General features: G+C 30.2%; 2 protein-coding genes across 2 annotated transcripts in view; one reads left to right on the top strand and one right to left on the bottom strand.

The window, feature by feature from the left end:
* LOC125872466 (probable glycerol-3-phosphate dehydrogenase [NAD(+)] 1, cytosolic) overlaps positions 1-16,336 on the top strand; it is a 193,744-nt gene that overhangs the window by 101,162 nt on the left and 76,246 nt on the right. The window lies entirely within an intron of this gene.
* On the bottom strand, positions 20-2,280 carry LOC125872446 (zinc finger CCCH domain-containing protein 53-like). The gene is made up of 4 exons (XM_049553179.1): positions 2,054-2,280; positions 571-1,831; positions 299-478; positions 20-213 (listed from the first exon to the last, which is right to left on the bottom strand). The coding sequence occupies exons 2-4, from the start codon at positions 1,650-1,652 to the stop codon at positions 21-23; spliced, it is 1,455 nt and encodes a 484-aa protein (XP_049409136.1). The 5' UTR covers positions 1,653-1,831; positions 2,054-2,280; the 3' UTR covers position 20.

The following is a 16,336-nucleotide window of genomic DNA, read 5'->3' as shown; positions in this document are numbered from 1 at the left end:
AAGTACTTGTAATAAAAGGATTAATACCTAAACTTCTCTGGGACTTTGCCTTTCTCTTTGTAAGGCTTGACAAGCACCCTAGCATCACATACAAAATGAGGATTTCCTTTGGCAAGAATGGTCTTCACAGTCTCTGGATAAACAAATGTAACAAAACCAAACATCCTCTTTTGCTGATATGGAATCCTCACATCTTGAACAGGCCCATAAGTGCTAGAAAAATCAAGAATAACAAGATTTAAGAAACCAAAATGAGGGGGCCAACCTTAATACATTGAATTTTTCAAACCAATAATACCTGAAATAATTGGAAACATCCTCTTCTTTGAAAGTACTATCAGCAGGAAATGTCAAGTAAATTTGCCTTGAACCTGGATTTGCTATTCCAGCTCCACCATTCAGTCCAAAATCCCCTCTTTCAAAACGACCTCTGCTCAACTTATGCATGTCATCACCCATCATCAATGCTGCAGCTGCTCTGTAGAAATATCACATCAAGAATCAGTCCAAAGTTACAATTTTTTTAAACACCATAAAGGCAGTAACAAAAGGAAGAGGGGGGGTTCAAACCTGGGACTCTCAGCAGACTGCAACTGTTGCTGCTGAAGAAAGTTGATGCATTTGTTAGCAGCCATGGGAGAGAGAGGGAAGTTAGAAGAAGCCATGAGCTGAGAAGCTGTGGCTAGTCTTTGCTGGTGAGCTGACTTAGATCTGAGAAGTTCTTGGCAATGTTCCATCATCTCAAACTTGCTTGGTGACCCAACCTCGCCCTCACCAGGCCCAGCACCATGAAGGAACCTACAGCTACTTCCATTCTTGCAATACCCTCTAGCAAAATAGAGACAAGGTTTCCAGCCAAGTCCTCCACTTGGGTCATCAGCCCCCAAACATATATCACTCACAGAGCAGCTCCTTCTATGAGAGAGCCCGTTGACTGAGCTGCAGCCACCACCACCCCAGTTATATGAAGAGAAAAGCATGGAATCCCCACTTGGACTTGAGGCTAAATCTTGCTGTTGCTGCTGTTGTTGGTAATAAACATCAGGATTCTTAGGCCCCAAGGTTGGTGACCCATCATTCAAGAAAGAAAGCTGGTCCTGTAGTTGAAACTCATCTATCAAGTCTACTTCTCCATTGCAATAAAAGGGAGGAGCAGAGGAATTCATGGTGGAATTGTTCATTCCATTAGTACTAGCAGCAGTATATGAGATGTTGGAAGCACTAGGACTAACTAGATCAGCTTCTTGGAACTCAGAGAAACTAGGACTAGTACTCCAAGAAGCAGAAACAGTTGAAGAGTGGTTGTTGTTACTAGTTATGCTAAGAGGTGAAGGAAGGTTTAAACCACCAAGAATCCTACCAGAAGTAGCTGAAGAAGAAGAATTCTGCCTCGAAAAACACACTGAACCACCAAAAGGTGAAGGTGAAGAAGGAGTTGAAGGTGTAGAAGGTGAGTTTGAAGAAACACCAAGTTCTTTTCTTGCTTTAAGAATCACTGAGTGAACTAAAGCTTCTGGACCAAAAGCCAATCTAATCATTTCTTTCTCACCATGGTCTTGTATCAGAAGAATCCCCATAATTTTTGAGGCATTTTCAGGATCCAAACTTTGAATCCTTTGGAAAACAATTTTTGTAGCTTCATATGCATCCATAACTTCCTCTCTTCTTTGGGTTGGTAGTAGATTCAAACTCCAACCCTTAAAACTTCCTTTTTGTCTTTCCTAAAGTACAGACTGTCAAGAGAAAAAAAATCCTTTCTTTTCCACTACCAACTAGCAAAACAACAGCTGTTTCTTAACAAGATTCAAGTTACTCCTTTCTCTTACTCTTCCTGCATAAAAACAACCAAGAAAGTAAGTAAAAACCTCTTAAAAGTAGAAATCCCCCGTGGGGGGTTGAACAGATTCTTAATTGAAAGGAAAAAAAAAAAAGTAATTGTATTTCTCTATAAAGAAAGCTGAAAGCTTTAGTTACAACAACAAACCACAGATGAGCAAAAAACAGAACAAATAACTAATTTTACTAAATTGAAACATAAAGATTAGAGCTTTACCCATAAAAGATGACTCTCTTTTCTACTAGAAAATCTTTCACTTCCTCTTTTTTTCCACTTTGATCAATTTTTCCCTACATGGGGGTTTGTTAACACACTGCAAAAGAAAATAACTTAAACCACCGCCCTCTCTATTTCTATGCAGCCTGCAAGAAGCAGCAGTACTAGCAGCAGCACCAGCTTGACAGCAACAGAAACAGCAAACCCATAAATATTTAATACCTAGTAACACCACTAAATTTCAAACACAACCCCCTCCCTCACCTCACCTCTACCCCCCACCCCACCCCACTTCAAAACAAGTTTTGTTTTTTGGGGGGTTAGTGTGAGTACTGAGTAAAAGCTAAAATCTTTTTTCTCTTTCTTTCAAGAAAAGATTAAATTAATTAAAAAAAATGAGAGTGAGTGAAGTGGATCCAGATCTAATTTGAATTGGTGCACGTTCCTCTCTTTGTAATTTTTAGTTTAGCCTTATTTCTGACACACTGACTGTGAGCTAGCCCTCCATTTTTCCTCTACTACTACTACTTTTTCTTTTATTTTAATAATAATAATTGCTGCAAACGAGGGTAAGTGAAATTATCCCCCAATCGCGGTTTTGAAGCGAGTGGAGTACACGCTCTCATTGCAGATTTGGGACCTACTCTGGATTTTCCATTATTGAGTAGTCTTCCATTATCATTTATTTCCTTTCGTACCTATTTCGTATTAATCAGACTCACTCCGTTCATTTTTATTTGTCACGTTTTTCAAAAGTTAATTTGATTAAATTTTAAAGTTAAATTAGATTACATTAATTTGAAATTTTTAAAAATAAATTTAGATATTTAAAAATTATGCGAAAAGTACTATAAATTACAATTTTTTACATATCAATATCGTAAAATATTAGTCAAAGTTTTTATAATTGGATTCTAAAAAAAATGACAATTAAAAGTGAACGGAGATAGTATTTACTATGCTAAATTAGGAGTATACGAAAATGGGATCGACCGATAAATTGAATCAAAAAATGTTTTTGTTTATTATTATTGGTTATTAGGTTAATGGATTTTTATTAATTTTTTTTTAAAAAAAATATTGGATTATCGATTCGATTTTTTGATTTTTTAATATTGAATTATTGGATGATTAATAATTCATTAAAATCGTAGTAATGTACTATTTTATATCTATATAAATATTAATTGTTAGTCTTATTGGTTATTGACTTTGTTCTTCAACCTTCAATTTACACTTCACGTTGTACAAAATATCAAAACTTAAAGTATGAACTTTATTTCTCTTAATTTATTTTTGTGTTGCATTTGTACGGTGTTTTTCATGTTAGTTGTTATTTTTTTTATTTTATGAGAGTTTTGTATAGTTACATTATTGTCTTGTTGTGTTAAATAATCGAAAAAGTCATATATTTATTTTGTAAGCATTTTTTTAATTGATTTAAATCGAAAATTGAATCATTAAAGACCAAAATCGATTAAAAAATCTTATTAATTTAGCATATATTAAAAAATGAAAACCAATAGATCGAATTAATAATATATAAAACCAAACTAAACCGATCGATGCACTTAAAATTTATTTATTGATTAAATTATTTGTAAAAGTGTATTCTTTTATTTGAAAATTTATTTATTTTAGATGTATAATATTATAAAATCTTGTCATATTTGTAAAATTTTGTGTGTAATTATATTACGTCGCATAAATTAAAACAAAAAAACGTAGGAGTGAGCATGTGTTTATTGGTTTGGTTAAATACAATGTTGTGAGCCTAGAGTTGGAGGGAAAAAATTGAGTTAATGCTCACTGCAAGAATAATTTCTTTCAGCTGTTATTTAGTGGAGAGTAGTATTCAAACTCTTTTCACTCAGGATTGTTTGGTGCGGATTATAACATAAAAAAAGTCATGAGATTAAATTGTTGTGTCACTTAATTTGTTATTTGATTGGTAAGTTTGGGATAATTTATCTCCAGATTAATAATGAATATCGGAATAAGTATCTCTCCCCTTGGATGGTATATAAAATAGGTAAATATCAAAAATATCCCTTTAATCATTTTTATACATTACTTTTCATATTCACAAAGGGTATTTTTGTAAACAGATAACTTATTCTTAAAATTTATGCACTGCATATTATTTTGAATACAACAAATCAAACACTCAATAACAAATAATTTCAACATAACTTATCATATTATAGCTAATCGCATCGTAATCTCATCATAACTTGTATTCAAACCAAACGACTCCTTAAAAATTTTATTTGTAATTTCATTGAACAACATGATTAATTAAAAGTTGGTGATTATCTCCAGATTATATTATTATATATAATCTAATAAATATTACTTTATCTTAATTTATATGTGTCTTGTTTGTTTGTTTTTGGTTTATTTTTAAAAAAAAAGAGTGTTTCTTTTCATATTTTATATATCCTCCAATTCAAGTACTTTATATGAAAATAATGTGTATTAATAAAAGAGTATATATAAACAAAAATAATCGTAGGATAGATAAATTTTTAAAAAAAATCATATATTACTTATTCACCATATCATATTCTTTGTATATGATTTAATCTTTACATAACAATTCTTATATTATTAATTCTTATACAGGAAATTTATGCATAACTAATATATCAAACCAAATGGTTGTTGAATGTATAAGGTTGTACATACACTTCTATCACTTATTCATAGTTAACAAATGATAATACTATTTAATTAAATTATTAATCATAATAATCCAAAATAATTTATAAAGAATAGTTGAATTTTTTACATTTAGAAAAGAAAAACATTAATTTGCTCTTGATGGCTTTCTTCTACTATTATTATCATAACTATTTTGGGCTATACTGAATTTGTTAAAGTAATACCTTATGTTGTTCATGATCCAATGATGCCTTATTAGTTACCCAGCAAGCAAAGAATTGGAAATTTAGTAGTTTAATATTAAAATGCTATGAGGTATATTAGAATTTCTAAAAAGCAATATATTATGATATTCATGACTCAATTATGTTTTATTTAATATTATTTCACTTGCTCTAGTATTTGCATATTTTCATGAATGAAATATTATCCAACATCACCATTTTGGATGTATTTACGATTTTGCCTTTTTCTTTCATGTACTTTATATGAATAAGTTCTTATTGAAATATCTAAAAATAATTTGTTTTGATAAAGAACATTTTTTTAAAAAGGATCTAATCAAATATAAATTTGAACCAAAAAAAAAGTAAATTAAAGCTAGTGTTGATGTGATGGTTAGGGGCGTCAAATAAAGCTTGAGTTGAATTTAATTGGGTTAAAAATATTAATAAATGGGTGGATTAATATTGCAATAAAAAATTATTTGGACAAAAATTGATTAAGCTTAAAATGAACTAAAATAATGGGCCCTAATCGACACCCCAACCACACACACCTTCTTTCAAATTTTAATCAAGTTTTAATTTTTAATTTTTTTATTATGACTATAATAACGTATCAAAATAAAAGAGAAAATTTTGATAGAATTGTGCCTATTTGAAAGATGGGCGCATAGTTCAAAAATCTAATCTATATAATAGGCAACAATATTAAATTTATAATATTGAAAGAACCCTCAATTCCCTTTTTCATATGCAATCGGTAATTTTTTGAGATTCCCTTTGCATGTTTCTTCCTCTCTGTTTTAGTCAATTCATATCATTCACAGTAATTTTTGGCAGTGCAAACAATAATAAATCAAGGACATAAAATATTTTTAGCGAAATCTCCAACAAATGAAGTTTGATTCATTAAAATTATTCAATTTGATTATTTCTTTCGGATTCCAACATTGGAAATAATTTTTTCATTGCAAAATAACTCTTAAAAAATGTTAGAAATATTTTTTTAAAAACAGCAAAGAAACTAAGGCCCTAATGCATGAAAAAACACTATTTTTCAAAAGTTATTGTTTATATAATCTTTAGAAATTACTAATAATTCTCTATAAAATACACTAAAACCTAAAAGACATATGTAAAATTGAATGCGCTTATTTTAGGTTGTTTTTGTATGTAGAGAAATTGAAAAGGAGACTATTCATGTAGAACTTTACAAGATATATTATTTATTATTATTAAAAAAATGTTATTTTATAAAAAAGTTGACATTTTTACTAATCTAAAATTTAAATACATAAAAATTACTCTAATTAAAATACGAAATAAAACTCTCACATAATTGATGAACTGTCATAACAGTTGGACACTTCACTTAAGTATCCACCAATCTAAAAAACAATGACATCTTTTAACTTAAAAGAGAATGTATTAAAAAGAAAATGATTTTTACAAGAGTAATTCTTTGTCAGAGTTTTTACACAAAGGAGGTGACAGACATAAAAAGTTTGGAATGGAAAGAACATTTTAAAAGTTATATTCCCTTAATTCAAAATACTCCTTATTGTTATTAAAAATACTTATTATTTTAAAATTTTGAAATAAAATTAATTATTTTTTTATTTTTATCTTATTTACAAACACTTTAAGTATAAGACACAAATTTAATAAAATAGTATATAAAATAAAAATTAACTACACAATAAATATTTTGAAACAGAGAAAACATCAATTGTCATGGCTTATGATAATTTACCCAAAATAGAACATAAAAGCAGGTGGTATTGTTAATTCTCTTTGCTTTTTCTATATTAAAAAATTATATTTAAGTTGATGATTTGGAAGTCTTGTCTATATGGGGCCACCAACATACATATAGGGTCCAACCTTTCACTTTCATACTTTTTCATATTATTATAAAATACACACAATATTTAAAAATATATTACTACTATGATATGATTAAAGAAGTGGGTGTTAGGGGGTGGGGTTGGGGGTCGGGGTGGGCGTGGAGGTGGGGTTGAATTATTGATTCTACTATCATTATGATTAGTATACTGTCAATCAATAATGGAGAAAGGAAAGAAAGGAGAAATAGTTGTCATGATAGCTAGCCATAATATAATGTAGAATATAAAACTAAAGTAAAATAAAAAGGTATTGAGGGTTTTGTATGGAACATGGATAAGATCCATTCATCTTTAATATCTCTTCGTCTCAATTTAAATGTTGTATTATTTGATCTAATAAAAAAAATATCTAATAATTTTTTAAATTTTAACATAATATATACAAGTTTAATGACAAGATTTTTAAAGAGTATACACATTTTTAATTTAAAAAATATAAAATTTATTTCTTAAACCTCGTATTCAGTCAATTAAATTGAAATTTAAAAAAAGTATAAATTGTCGATTTCAATTTTGAAAATGAAAAATAATAATAAGTATCTTCCTCTTAAATTCAATTACGTGATATTAATTCAAATTAGTTGAACAAGTAAATTATTTAAAAAGAGATGATTTAATTTATGTGTAAATATAAAAATATTTTTTAATATTGTTTTTATATAATTATAAGTAAATTTTATTTTTTTAAGATGACCCTACACAAATGACATAATGATTTGTGTAGTTGAACATGATTAATCTCATTATTTATTTTAATTTTTACCTGTAAATTTGTAAAGACTATCCAACTCATACACTTTGGATAGTCTATTATATTTGACAAAACTAAAGAATTAAACTTTACTAATTATAATTAGTTCAGGTAGGTCTAGTGGTTAGATACTAAAATAAAATTTAGAATAAGGTTTCATTTTGATTTAGATTCTATTTTGATATATTATTTATTTAAGTATCTTATAAACAGTTGAGAGAACATATTAAATACAAGAATTTTATCATCCAAATATTGAGTACATCATGGAAGATCACTTAAATATACATAGGTTTATATTACAAAAGTCATTTTTTAATTACATAAAAATCACTTCATTATATTTATATTAATTTAAAAATCTATTTTTTCATAATATAAAAATCACTAAATCGAAAATGCACAAATTCGACAGAAATTCATTTATTTTTTTATTTGGCTCCAAAGTTTTGGGTTACAAGGACCACTAGGCGTTTTGGCTACCTAATAATCATTCTGGTCGACACTTCCCCTAGGAGACAAATCAATATTAGTTCCTTAATTTTACTTGTCATTTAGTAAATTATGTCATATATAAAAGGACATTAGGACTTCCAATTTGTCTTCGATAAAAAATAGATTTTGAATTTAAATCAATCTAAAAAATTAGTCCATAATATGAAAATCAATTTGGGAAACTCAACATATTTTCCTCTCTTTAGTGATAGTTATTTACTTACTTAGTGAACATGAGTAGGGTTACGAAAAGTATTTCTTGATTATTTCAGCGAACGAAAAATCAGAATTCAAATTCCTTTTATGTATAAAAATTATCTTCTTGGATAATCTAGAGATAAGGGTCTTGTTAAAGAATGACAAATGTCCCACATCGGTGGTTAATGAGATGGGTGGACTCCTTATAAGGCTTGAGCAATCCTTCTCCCTTTGAGTTAGCTTTTGGGGTGTGAGTTAGGCCCAAGACCTAATTTAACATGGTATCAGAGCAGGGCCCATCTCACTCGATGTTAGGGCCCCCAAAATCAAAAATTGCCCACGCATCATATGCTAAGCACTGAGCGTGAGGTGGGGTGTTAAAGAATGACAAATGTCCCACATCGATGGTTAATGAGATGGGTGGACTCCTTATAAGGCTTGAGCAATCATCTTCCCTTTGAGCTAGTTTTTGGGGTGTGAGTTAGGCCTAAGACCTAATTTAACAGGTCTGAAAAATACTCCAACTTTGGTGAAATTTGTTGTTGCGATACTAAACTTTCATGAGGACCTATTACCTTCCTAGACTATTTAATACCGTATTTTAAACATATATATTTGCCCATGTGGACATAAAAAATAATGCAAAATTATAAATAGTAATGTGTCCACGTGGGCACATATATACCTTTAAAATACACTATTAAATAGTCCAGGGGGTAAAAAAATACGGAATTAAATAGTCTAGGGAGATAGGTAATAGGTCCTCATGAAAGTTTAGTATCGCAACAGCAAATTCGATCAAAGTTGGGGTATTTTTCAGACCCTTATCCCGATAATCTATGTAACTTCAATTAGTAATACTTTGTATATTTTGGTCTGAATATTTGAAGCGTAAATAATAACATATTGGTGTTCAACATCAAGTAAATCAATTACTAATACTTTGTATATTTTGGTCTGAATATTTGAAGCATAAATAATAACATATTGGTGTTCAACATCAAGTAAACTAACAATTGAGGTAAATTTGAATCGGATACCATGATAAGAAATTAATACCTCCCTCCCCTTGCTGGAGCTGCAACATATCGGGAAAAAAAGTCCTTCGTCAAATTTGAATCGATGACTTTCTTCCGGCCCAGGATACAATTAATTCAGCATGGGCCACATGAGGGCCTAGATCGCACACATTTCTTCGCTTACTCTTTCACTTTTATTTCACAATTTGGCTAGCCTAAATAGGTGTTCGAAGCACCTCATCTTCTCATTTTGTCGTTTCTTGTTCCCGTCAGGCTAAAGTGTTTGGTCTTTCCTTCTCCGAGCGCTCAAACTTTGATGACCTATCTCTTGGTAAAATTAAGAAAGTACAAGTTGTTTGGTGCACCCAAACATCTCTTCAACCACTGAGGTATAATTTCCGAATGTATTTTAGTATGAAGATGTTGACACATCATGGTTAATCTTTCTTATCCGAAATTCTTATCAAACTCTTTGCCATTGTAGGTACGACACAAGTAAGGGATTCATCTTATCTTCTTCATAGCAAAGAAACAGATCCGTTCAAGCAAGCTAATCACATTGTCCTTTCTAGGGTATGTACAAATAGTAGAGACTTCATAGATATATAGTTTGGAGAGTTTCTCAGCTTCAGATGTTTTATTTAAAACTTATGTTTTATACTTAGTATATTCAGCGAAGTTTTGAAATTCAGTAAACTGTTTTAAACTTTTCTTTCAATTTGATGTTTATGTATGCTTGAGTTAGTCTTCCGCTTGTAGTCAACCAGGATGAGGATTCGCTTGAGGACTGGCAATGATTCTCGAGTGCCGGTCACGTTTAGGGTATAGGCTCGGATCATGACAGATTCATCCTATAGACTCTATTGGAAATGAAAACTAGGTACTTGCTAAGAGCACCCCACCCCTTGAGTAGATATAAAGAAATGTGACACTAATTCAAGGAACTCCTAATATTAAGATAATATTTGATCCTAAATTAGTGTATTAAGTTTTTCACTTAGGGGTAGATATCCTAGCATTTGACTAAATTTATGTCTCCACTTTGAATTTCATGAGTTACTAGAAATCTTGAAGTTTTTCTATGTTAAAACTTCTTGCGAGCCAAATTTTTCAGAGATTTCTCCATGAATTTGCTATAGGATTAATTTCACATCGTTTAGATTTTTGATCGAGTATTTACTTTTTTGCTCTTTTTCGCTTTAATACAAAAATAACAAGCACCACAATATTATCCCTATTAATATACAATTATAGTAAACACCTTTTTCATATTATTAGGTAATTTATTATCAAATATACGTGGATATTTGTAAAGTTAAATTTTAGGTGTAGAGGCGTGATTTTTGCTCCTGCAACTTTTGTAGTATATAATTTCATAAAAGGGTTCCCTAAAATATGACTTTCGCACTTCCCAAAATGCTTTTGGGGAAAAAAGAAAATCCGTTTGTTCTCTGTCCTATAGTGTAAGAGCTAAGATCCACCACTATGAGTGTGTTTCATGTGAAAAGAAAATGTTTTTTATGAAAAGTAATTTTTAAAAAATAAATAAATAATTTATTTTTTAAATTAAGTAAGTTAAGAAAATATTATTTTAAAAATAATATTTATATGTAATTTAGCAAAACATTATAGTATGAGATAGAGTGAGGAGCGGGGGTAGCAGGGTAGAATAGTCTAGGGATGGTAGTTGGGGGTATTGGGTAGGTGGCTGAGAAAAGATAATGAACTTGAAATGTCATTTATTAAATATATTTTTTTATAATTTTGTAAAGAAGACATTTTTTTTTATTTTTAAGAAATTTATTTTACTAAAGCAATTATTTTTAAAAAAAATATTTTTTTACTCCCTACTATGAAGACCCTCAATGCTTATGTGTGGTTTATAACATACATACTTTTTTTTGTTACATACATACTTACACTTTGTACAAAATGTATGGATATGTCTTGCTATAATTATTCAGTTGGATAATTATACATTGAACTCTATTGCACAATTTTGATAAGCTTAATTATTTGGTACTTCTATAAGGATATAAAGATTGATGAGTTCTTTTTATAATATCAAAATTGTTATATACTTTTTTGAACTTTGACTATGAAATGTGTTAGTTCATAATTTAGCTAGAATTGTTTTTAAAAAATTATATAAAATTTCTTAGGATTCAACTTTCTAAAAATTGGTTGTAAATGATGTAATTGTGTTTTACGGACATATAAAACATATTATGAAATAATATACCAAGGATGTTTAAGGGGGAAATGTTTTTTATACTCCTTTGCCCCATTATATATACGAGGATTGAAGTATGAACGACAAACCACTGAAGTTTCTATATTAAATAATAAATAATATATACAATTTCTCTAAATCTTTAAAATACTTTTTTATATTTAAAAATTACTTAGTTATTAATTTGAAATCAATCATTATTAAAGAGAAAAATCCATTCTTTAAACAGTACTAAAGAACGAGGCGAAAACTCTAGGAATTTTGGTGCTCGTTCATCACGAGTTACTCTCACAGAGTTAGAAGCTCATGGACAAGGTTTATCAGTTCATGCTTAGCGCTTAGGTAGGCGAAATTTTCTTAATTGAACAATTAGACTTGTATTATATTTCATCATAATTGATTAATTGTGTAGATGAACGGGAGATTTCATACCTAGGCTTTCGGGCACAGAGTCTGGATAGTTCAAGGTTGTTGTTTATCGTTGTTAAGGCGGAAAAAGATAATGACAAGGGAGGGTGGCTCTCTAGTTCTTGATTGTGAACCTTGGGTTTTCTTGTTGAGGTTGTTTGGTGGTAATAAAAAGGATAATGTTATGAAGATGTTGGGGAAATAGCCATTTATGGAACTTGTGGTAATCAAGGGAAACGATTATGTACTCATAATGAGGTTCAATATGGGGTCATTGTTATATTCATATGATTTGTGTCGTTCAATATATATGTGTATGCATGTTCACTACTTATTACTATTACTTGTGTAATGCAAGTTGGGAAAACCATAAGGTAAATTATGAAATGTCATCATGTTGATAATCTCATGCAATGAAACTGTTTACTTTACTTGTGGTTTTAAGTGTTATGTTGTGCATATTTATCTGTGATTGCTAGTTGTCTCGGATACCATGCCGGAATAGATATACTAACGGATGACTCAGATACGATGCTTGATATGAATACTAACTCTGATTGGCTCGGGTACCACGCCAGTACACTAACAGTTTGTGTGTAGGTTCCTTGAAAATATCGGGTATGTGCATTTGTAGTTCCATGAGTGAACCTGATTTACCTTGTTATAATGTGATGTATTCATGTTGGATCCTTGAGTGGTACAAGTTACTGAATTGATCAGATGAGACATGTTTCATATGAATATAAAGTCAAGGTAAAAACTGAGAGTTTAATTTTTATTATACTTGTGATTCTAATGGTATATTATTTGATTATTGAAATGGTGGTTACTAAGGCAGGCAGATGTCCAGGGATTTGGTGCATGATTTAGGTGTTGGAACTAGAAATGGTTGTTCAGTATTTAGAACATAAATGATATTAGGGATGCAACTCAAGTTTGATTAGTTGATCTAAGGCTGATAGTTTCAAATATTGTTTTGTAAGGGCCAAGGTGTTGATACTAAAACTTGAAGGATAGAAGTAGGTTGGTTAACAGAGTTAGTGGTGGTTTGTATTTGGGAATCTATATGTGATGGAAAAGTTATGTTATGATTTGATATGGGGTAAAATAATAGTTAGGCTTGGGAAGCCTTGGGATGGTATAACAGTTAGGCTTGGAAAGCCTTAGGGTGGCATAATAAGTAGACTTGGAAAACCTTAGGGTAGTATAACAGGTAGGCTTGGGAAGCCTTATAATGGAAAGATGGTCTAATACTAAATGATAGAGTTGACAGTAGAAGAAGGTAGGAAGTTAGGATTAATGTGTATTAGCTTATGAGCATTATACTAGGGATGGTAAAATCATGTGGATAAAGACTTGGGTAGTGTAATCTTCATATTGCATGTCTTCTTCTGATTATCTATATTATATTATGTGGTAGGTTTGAATCGATCGATGATATGTATCAGTACATGTGTTTATATTGATATTACTCTTTATATGTCATTTGACATAGTGTACTTGAAGAGTCAGTAATGTGATAGAGTGGTATAACAAGTGGGCTTGGGAAGCCTTATAATGGAAAGATGCTTTAATGCTTAATGATAGAGTTGACAGTAGAAGAAGGTAGGAAGTTGGGATCAATGTGTATTAGCTTATGGGCATTATACTTGGGATGGTAAAAGCATATGGATAGAGTCTTGGGTGGTATAACCTTCATACGGCATGTCTTCTTCTGATTATCTATATTATATTATGAGGTAGGTTTGGATCGATCGATGATGCCTATTAGTACATGTATTTATATTGATATTACTCATTATATGCCATTTGACATATTCTACTTGCAGAGACAGTAATGTATTTCATAGGTGAAGACAATGATGATCTCCAACAACTTCTATTATTCTTTATCTATGGTGGGAGGTTGTCTTATTTTTATGTATAAATTGTACTCTCTTAGTAGTTTTTGTACTTGTTTAGACTAGTTTATTGGGAAGATTTTTGTCATTTGTAAAAGCTTTTTATTAAAGTTTGATGTTTTCACGAAATTTTAAAGTATAAAAAGAATTTTGCAACATTTAATTATTTTTCGCATGTCTTATTCGGTTTGAGGGTTTAGGGTTCTCCTACCTATATGTTAGAGTAAGTGACTGCATAACCCAATAAGCTGAATTGTGACAAATTGATACCAGAGCCTAGGATACCAGTCTCCTAGTACAAGAGCAAACATCAAATAGAGTCTTGAAGATTGGTGTATTAACGTTCACATTTGATCTTCATTGGGCAATGAAACATTCTAGGAATCTGTTTCACTTCTTCACTCTTTTTGTGCGATCTATCGCTTGTCGTATAAATTGAGTCCAATTAATATTTTTGAATTTCAATTGATATATCGATAAATTAATCTGGATGTCGTTATTGCGGCTGAGGAAACATAAACAAGAAAAGGTTCCAATTAGTATTTGGCCTTAGGAGTCATACATGAATGCATATATTGACAGTTAGTGGTCATCCATGATGCGAACAAAATGTTATAAACTTTATTAAATTGGTGATGAAGCTTAATGGTTGTTATTATATGCATTGCTTGAATAACTGCCTATGTGTTAAATATATCTCTTTGAATGATCAGGATAGTTATGTGATTATTGAACATGTTTTGTGTAGTATAATCCTAACATTTTATAGCCATGATGCAAAGTCTATGCTATACAAATATGGGCACGATCTTGAAATTATTTTAAAAAGGAACTGACATGGACTATCATTGGTAAATATGGCAAGGGAAAAATGATTAATTATGACTGGGGAGAAACTTCAATTTCGAGACAGTACGTAATGGTTGGGAACCATGGGAAAGATTGCTCTTGTATGATGGGGGGCATGTGATAATATGATATGTGTTATGATATTATTTGATATTCATTCAAGTGATAATGTGGTGTAAATGCCTAATGTTGTGTTACTGGGTAAGATCCTGAAGTTTGAAATGAGCATATGGTTCGAATGCATGTAACCCTTGTGTTTGGGAACGGTCTTGGGGTTGCACTGTTGATGTAAGGTATTTAAGGAGTTGGTACAGGTATGGAAATGAAAAAACATTACTGAATTTTTGAAATTTCTAACTAAGGCTCGTCGAGGCCACCATAGTGAATCTGGAACACTATAATGATTCTACTATGATAAGAGATATCTCGCCATAACGGAAGTCACATTTGAAAATATTTAGAGGGGATTTTAAATTGACCAATATTGAAAGATTCCATTAGCCAATTGAAGTTTCTTCAAAGTTCAATTTTAAATTTGACGTGTTACAAATGTAAATTGTTTCGAATGAATATAACATTATATATATATATATACTTATTTTGTTGATTTTTTTTAAGGGAAAAGGCTCAAATATGCCAGCTATCGAACTTTTAAAAAAGACTCATTTATGATATTCGTTAAAAGATTGGCTCATCTATGCTATTGTTGTTAAAGAAAAAGTTCATCCATGTCGTTTTTAATAACTCTGATTTTGCAAAATATTTTTACAACCCATACAACGTTTAACATTTTTCAATTGGAGTTTTTGGATCAAATGTTCTTATTTGCTTGTTCTTCCTTAAACATCAAAGAACACATGAAGAACATAAAAAACTCTCAAATTTCAACATCTTTAATTCTTCATGAAATTATCTCAAATTTTGGCTACATCATTAATTTATTTTTATTTAAAAAAAAAAATAAAATTCTAAAATCAATTTGTAGAAAAAAATTCACCCGTATTTAAAAAAAATTCCAAAAATGAAAATCAGTCCCAAATTTTCAAAAATTTGTTTTGATTCGTGTTTTTGTACTTGTTTTTTACGTTAGATCTTTGTTTCCTAGTGTTTTTGTGTCTATGTTTAAAATTTCAAATGACTTGAAGTTGTTGAGAAAATTCTATTATTAAAGAATGTTAAAGTTTTGAAACTTTGAAGAAATTTCAAGTAGATCTTGTTGAGTTAGGTTGAATTCTAACTCAAAAAATATTGAATTTTGGTATCTAGCTCAGAGGAAAACTACTCTTGAAATTTAAGGTGATTTCGTTAAAAATTGAAGAAGTTTGAAATTTGGGAATTGTTAATGTTTTTTATGTGTACTTGGTGTTTTAAGGAAGAAGAAGCAGAAAGAGTATATTTGATCCAAAAATTCTAATTGAAAAGTGTTAAAAATTGTTTGGGATGTAAAAAATGATTTTGGAAAATCAAAGTTAAAAAAAAGGTATGAATGAGCCTTTTCTTTAACAACAATGAGATAGATGAGTCAAGTTTTTTTATTTTTAACCGATGATATAAATAAGTCTTTTTTAAAAGTTCGATGACACATTTGAGTTTTTCCTTTTTTTCAATGGGCTTTGAGTTTTCGTTTTCAAATC

The sequence above is a fragment of the Solanum stenotomum genome, chromosome 1 (genome assembly GCF_019186545.1).
Source record: "Solanum stenotomum isolate F172 chromosome 1, ASM1918654v1, whole genome shotgun sequence".
Lineage (NCBI taxonomy): Eukaryota > Viridiplantae > Streptophyta > Magnoliopsida > Solanales > Solanaceae > Solanum > Solanum stenotomum.
The sequence above is the reverse complement of the archived record's forward strand: the minus strand, read 5'-3'. Positions and strand labels throughout refer to the sequence as shown.

Coding starts and splice junctions, on each gene's coding strand:
- LOC125872446 (XM_049553179.1), bottom strand. CDS start 1,652: ATGGATGCATATGAAGCTACAAAAATTGTTTTCCAAAGGATTCAAAGT. Junction 479..570: donor CAGTCTGCTGAGAGTCCCAG/GTTTGAACCCCC, acceptor ATATTTCTACAG/AGCAGCTGCAGCATTGATGA. Junction 214..298: donor GATGTTTCCAATTATTTCAG/GTATTATTGGTT, acceptor TGATTTTTCTAG/CACTTATGGGCCTGTTCAAG.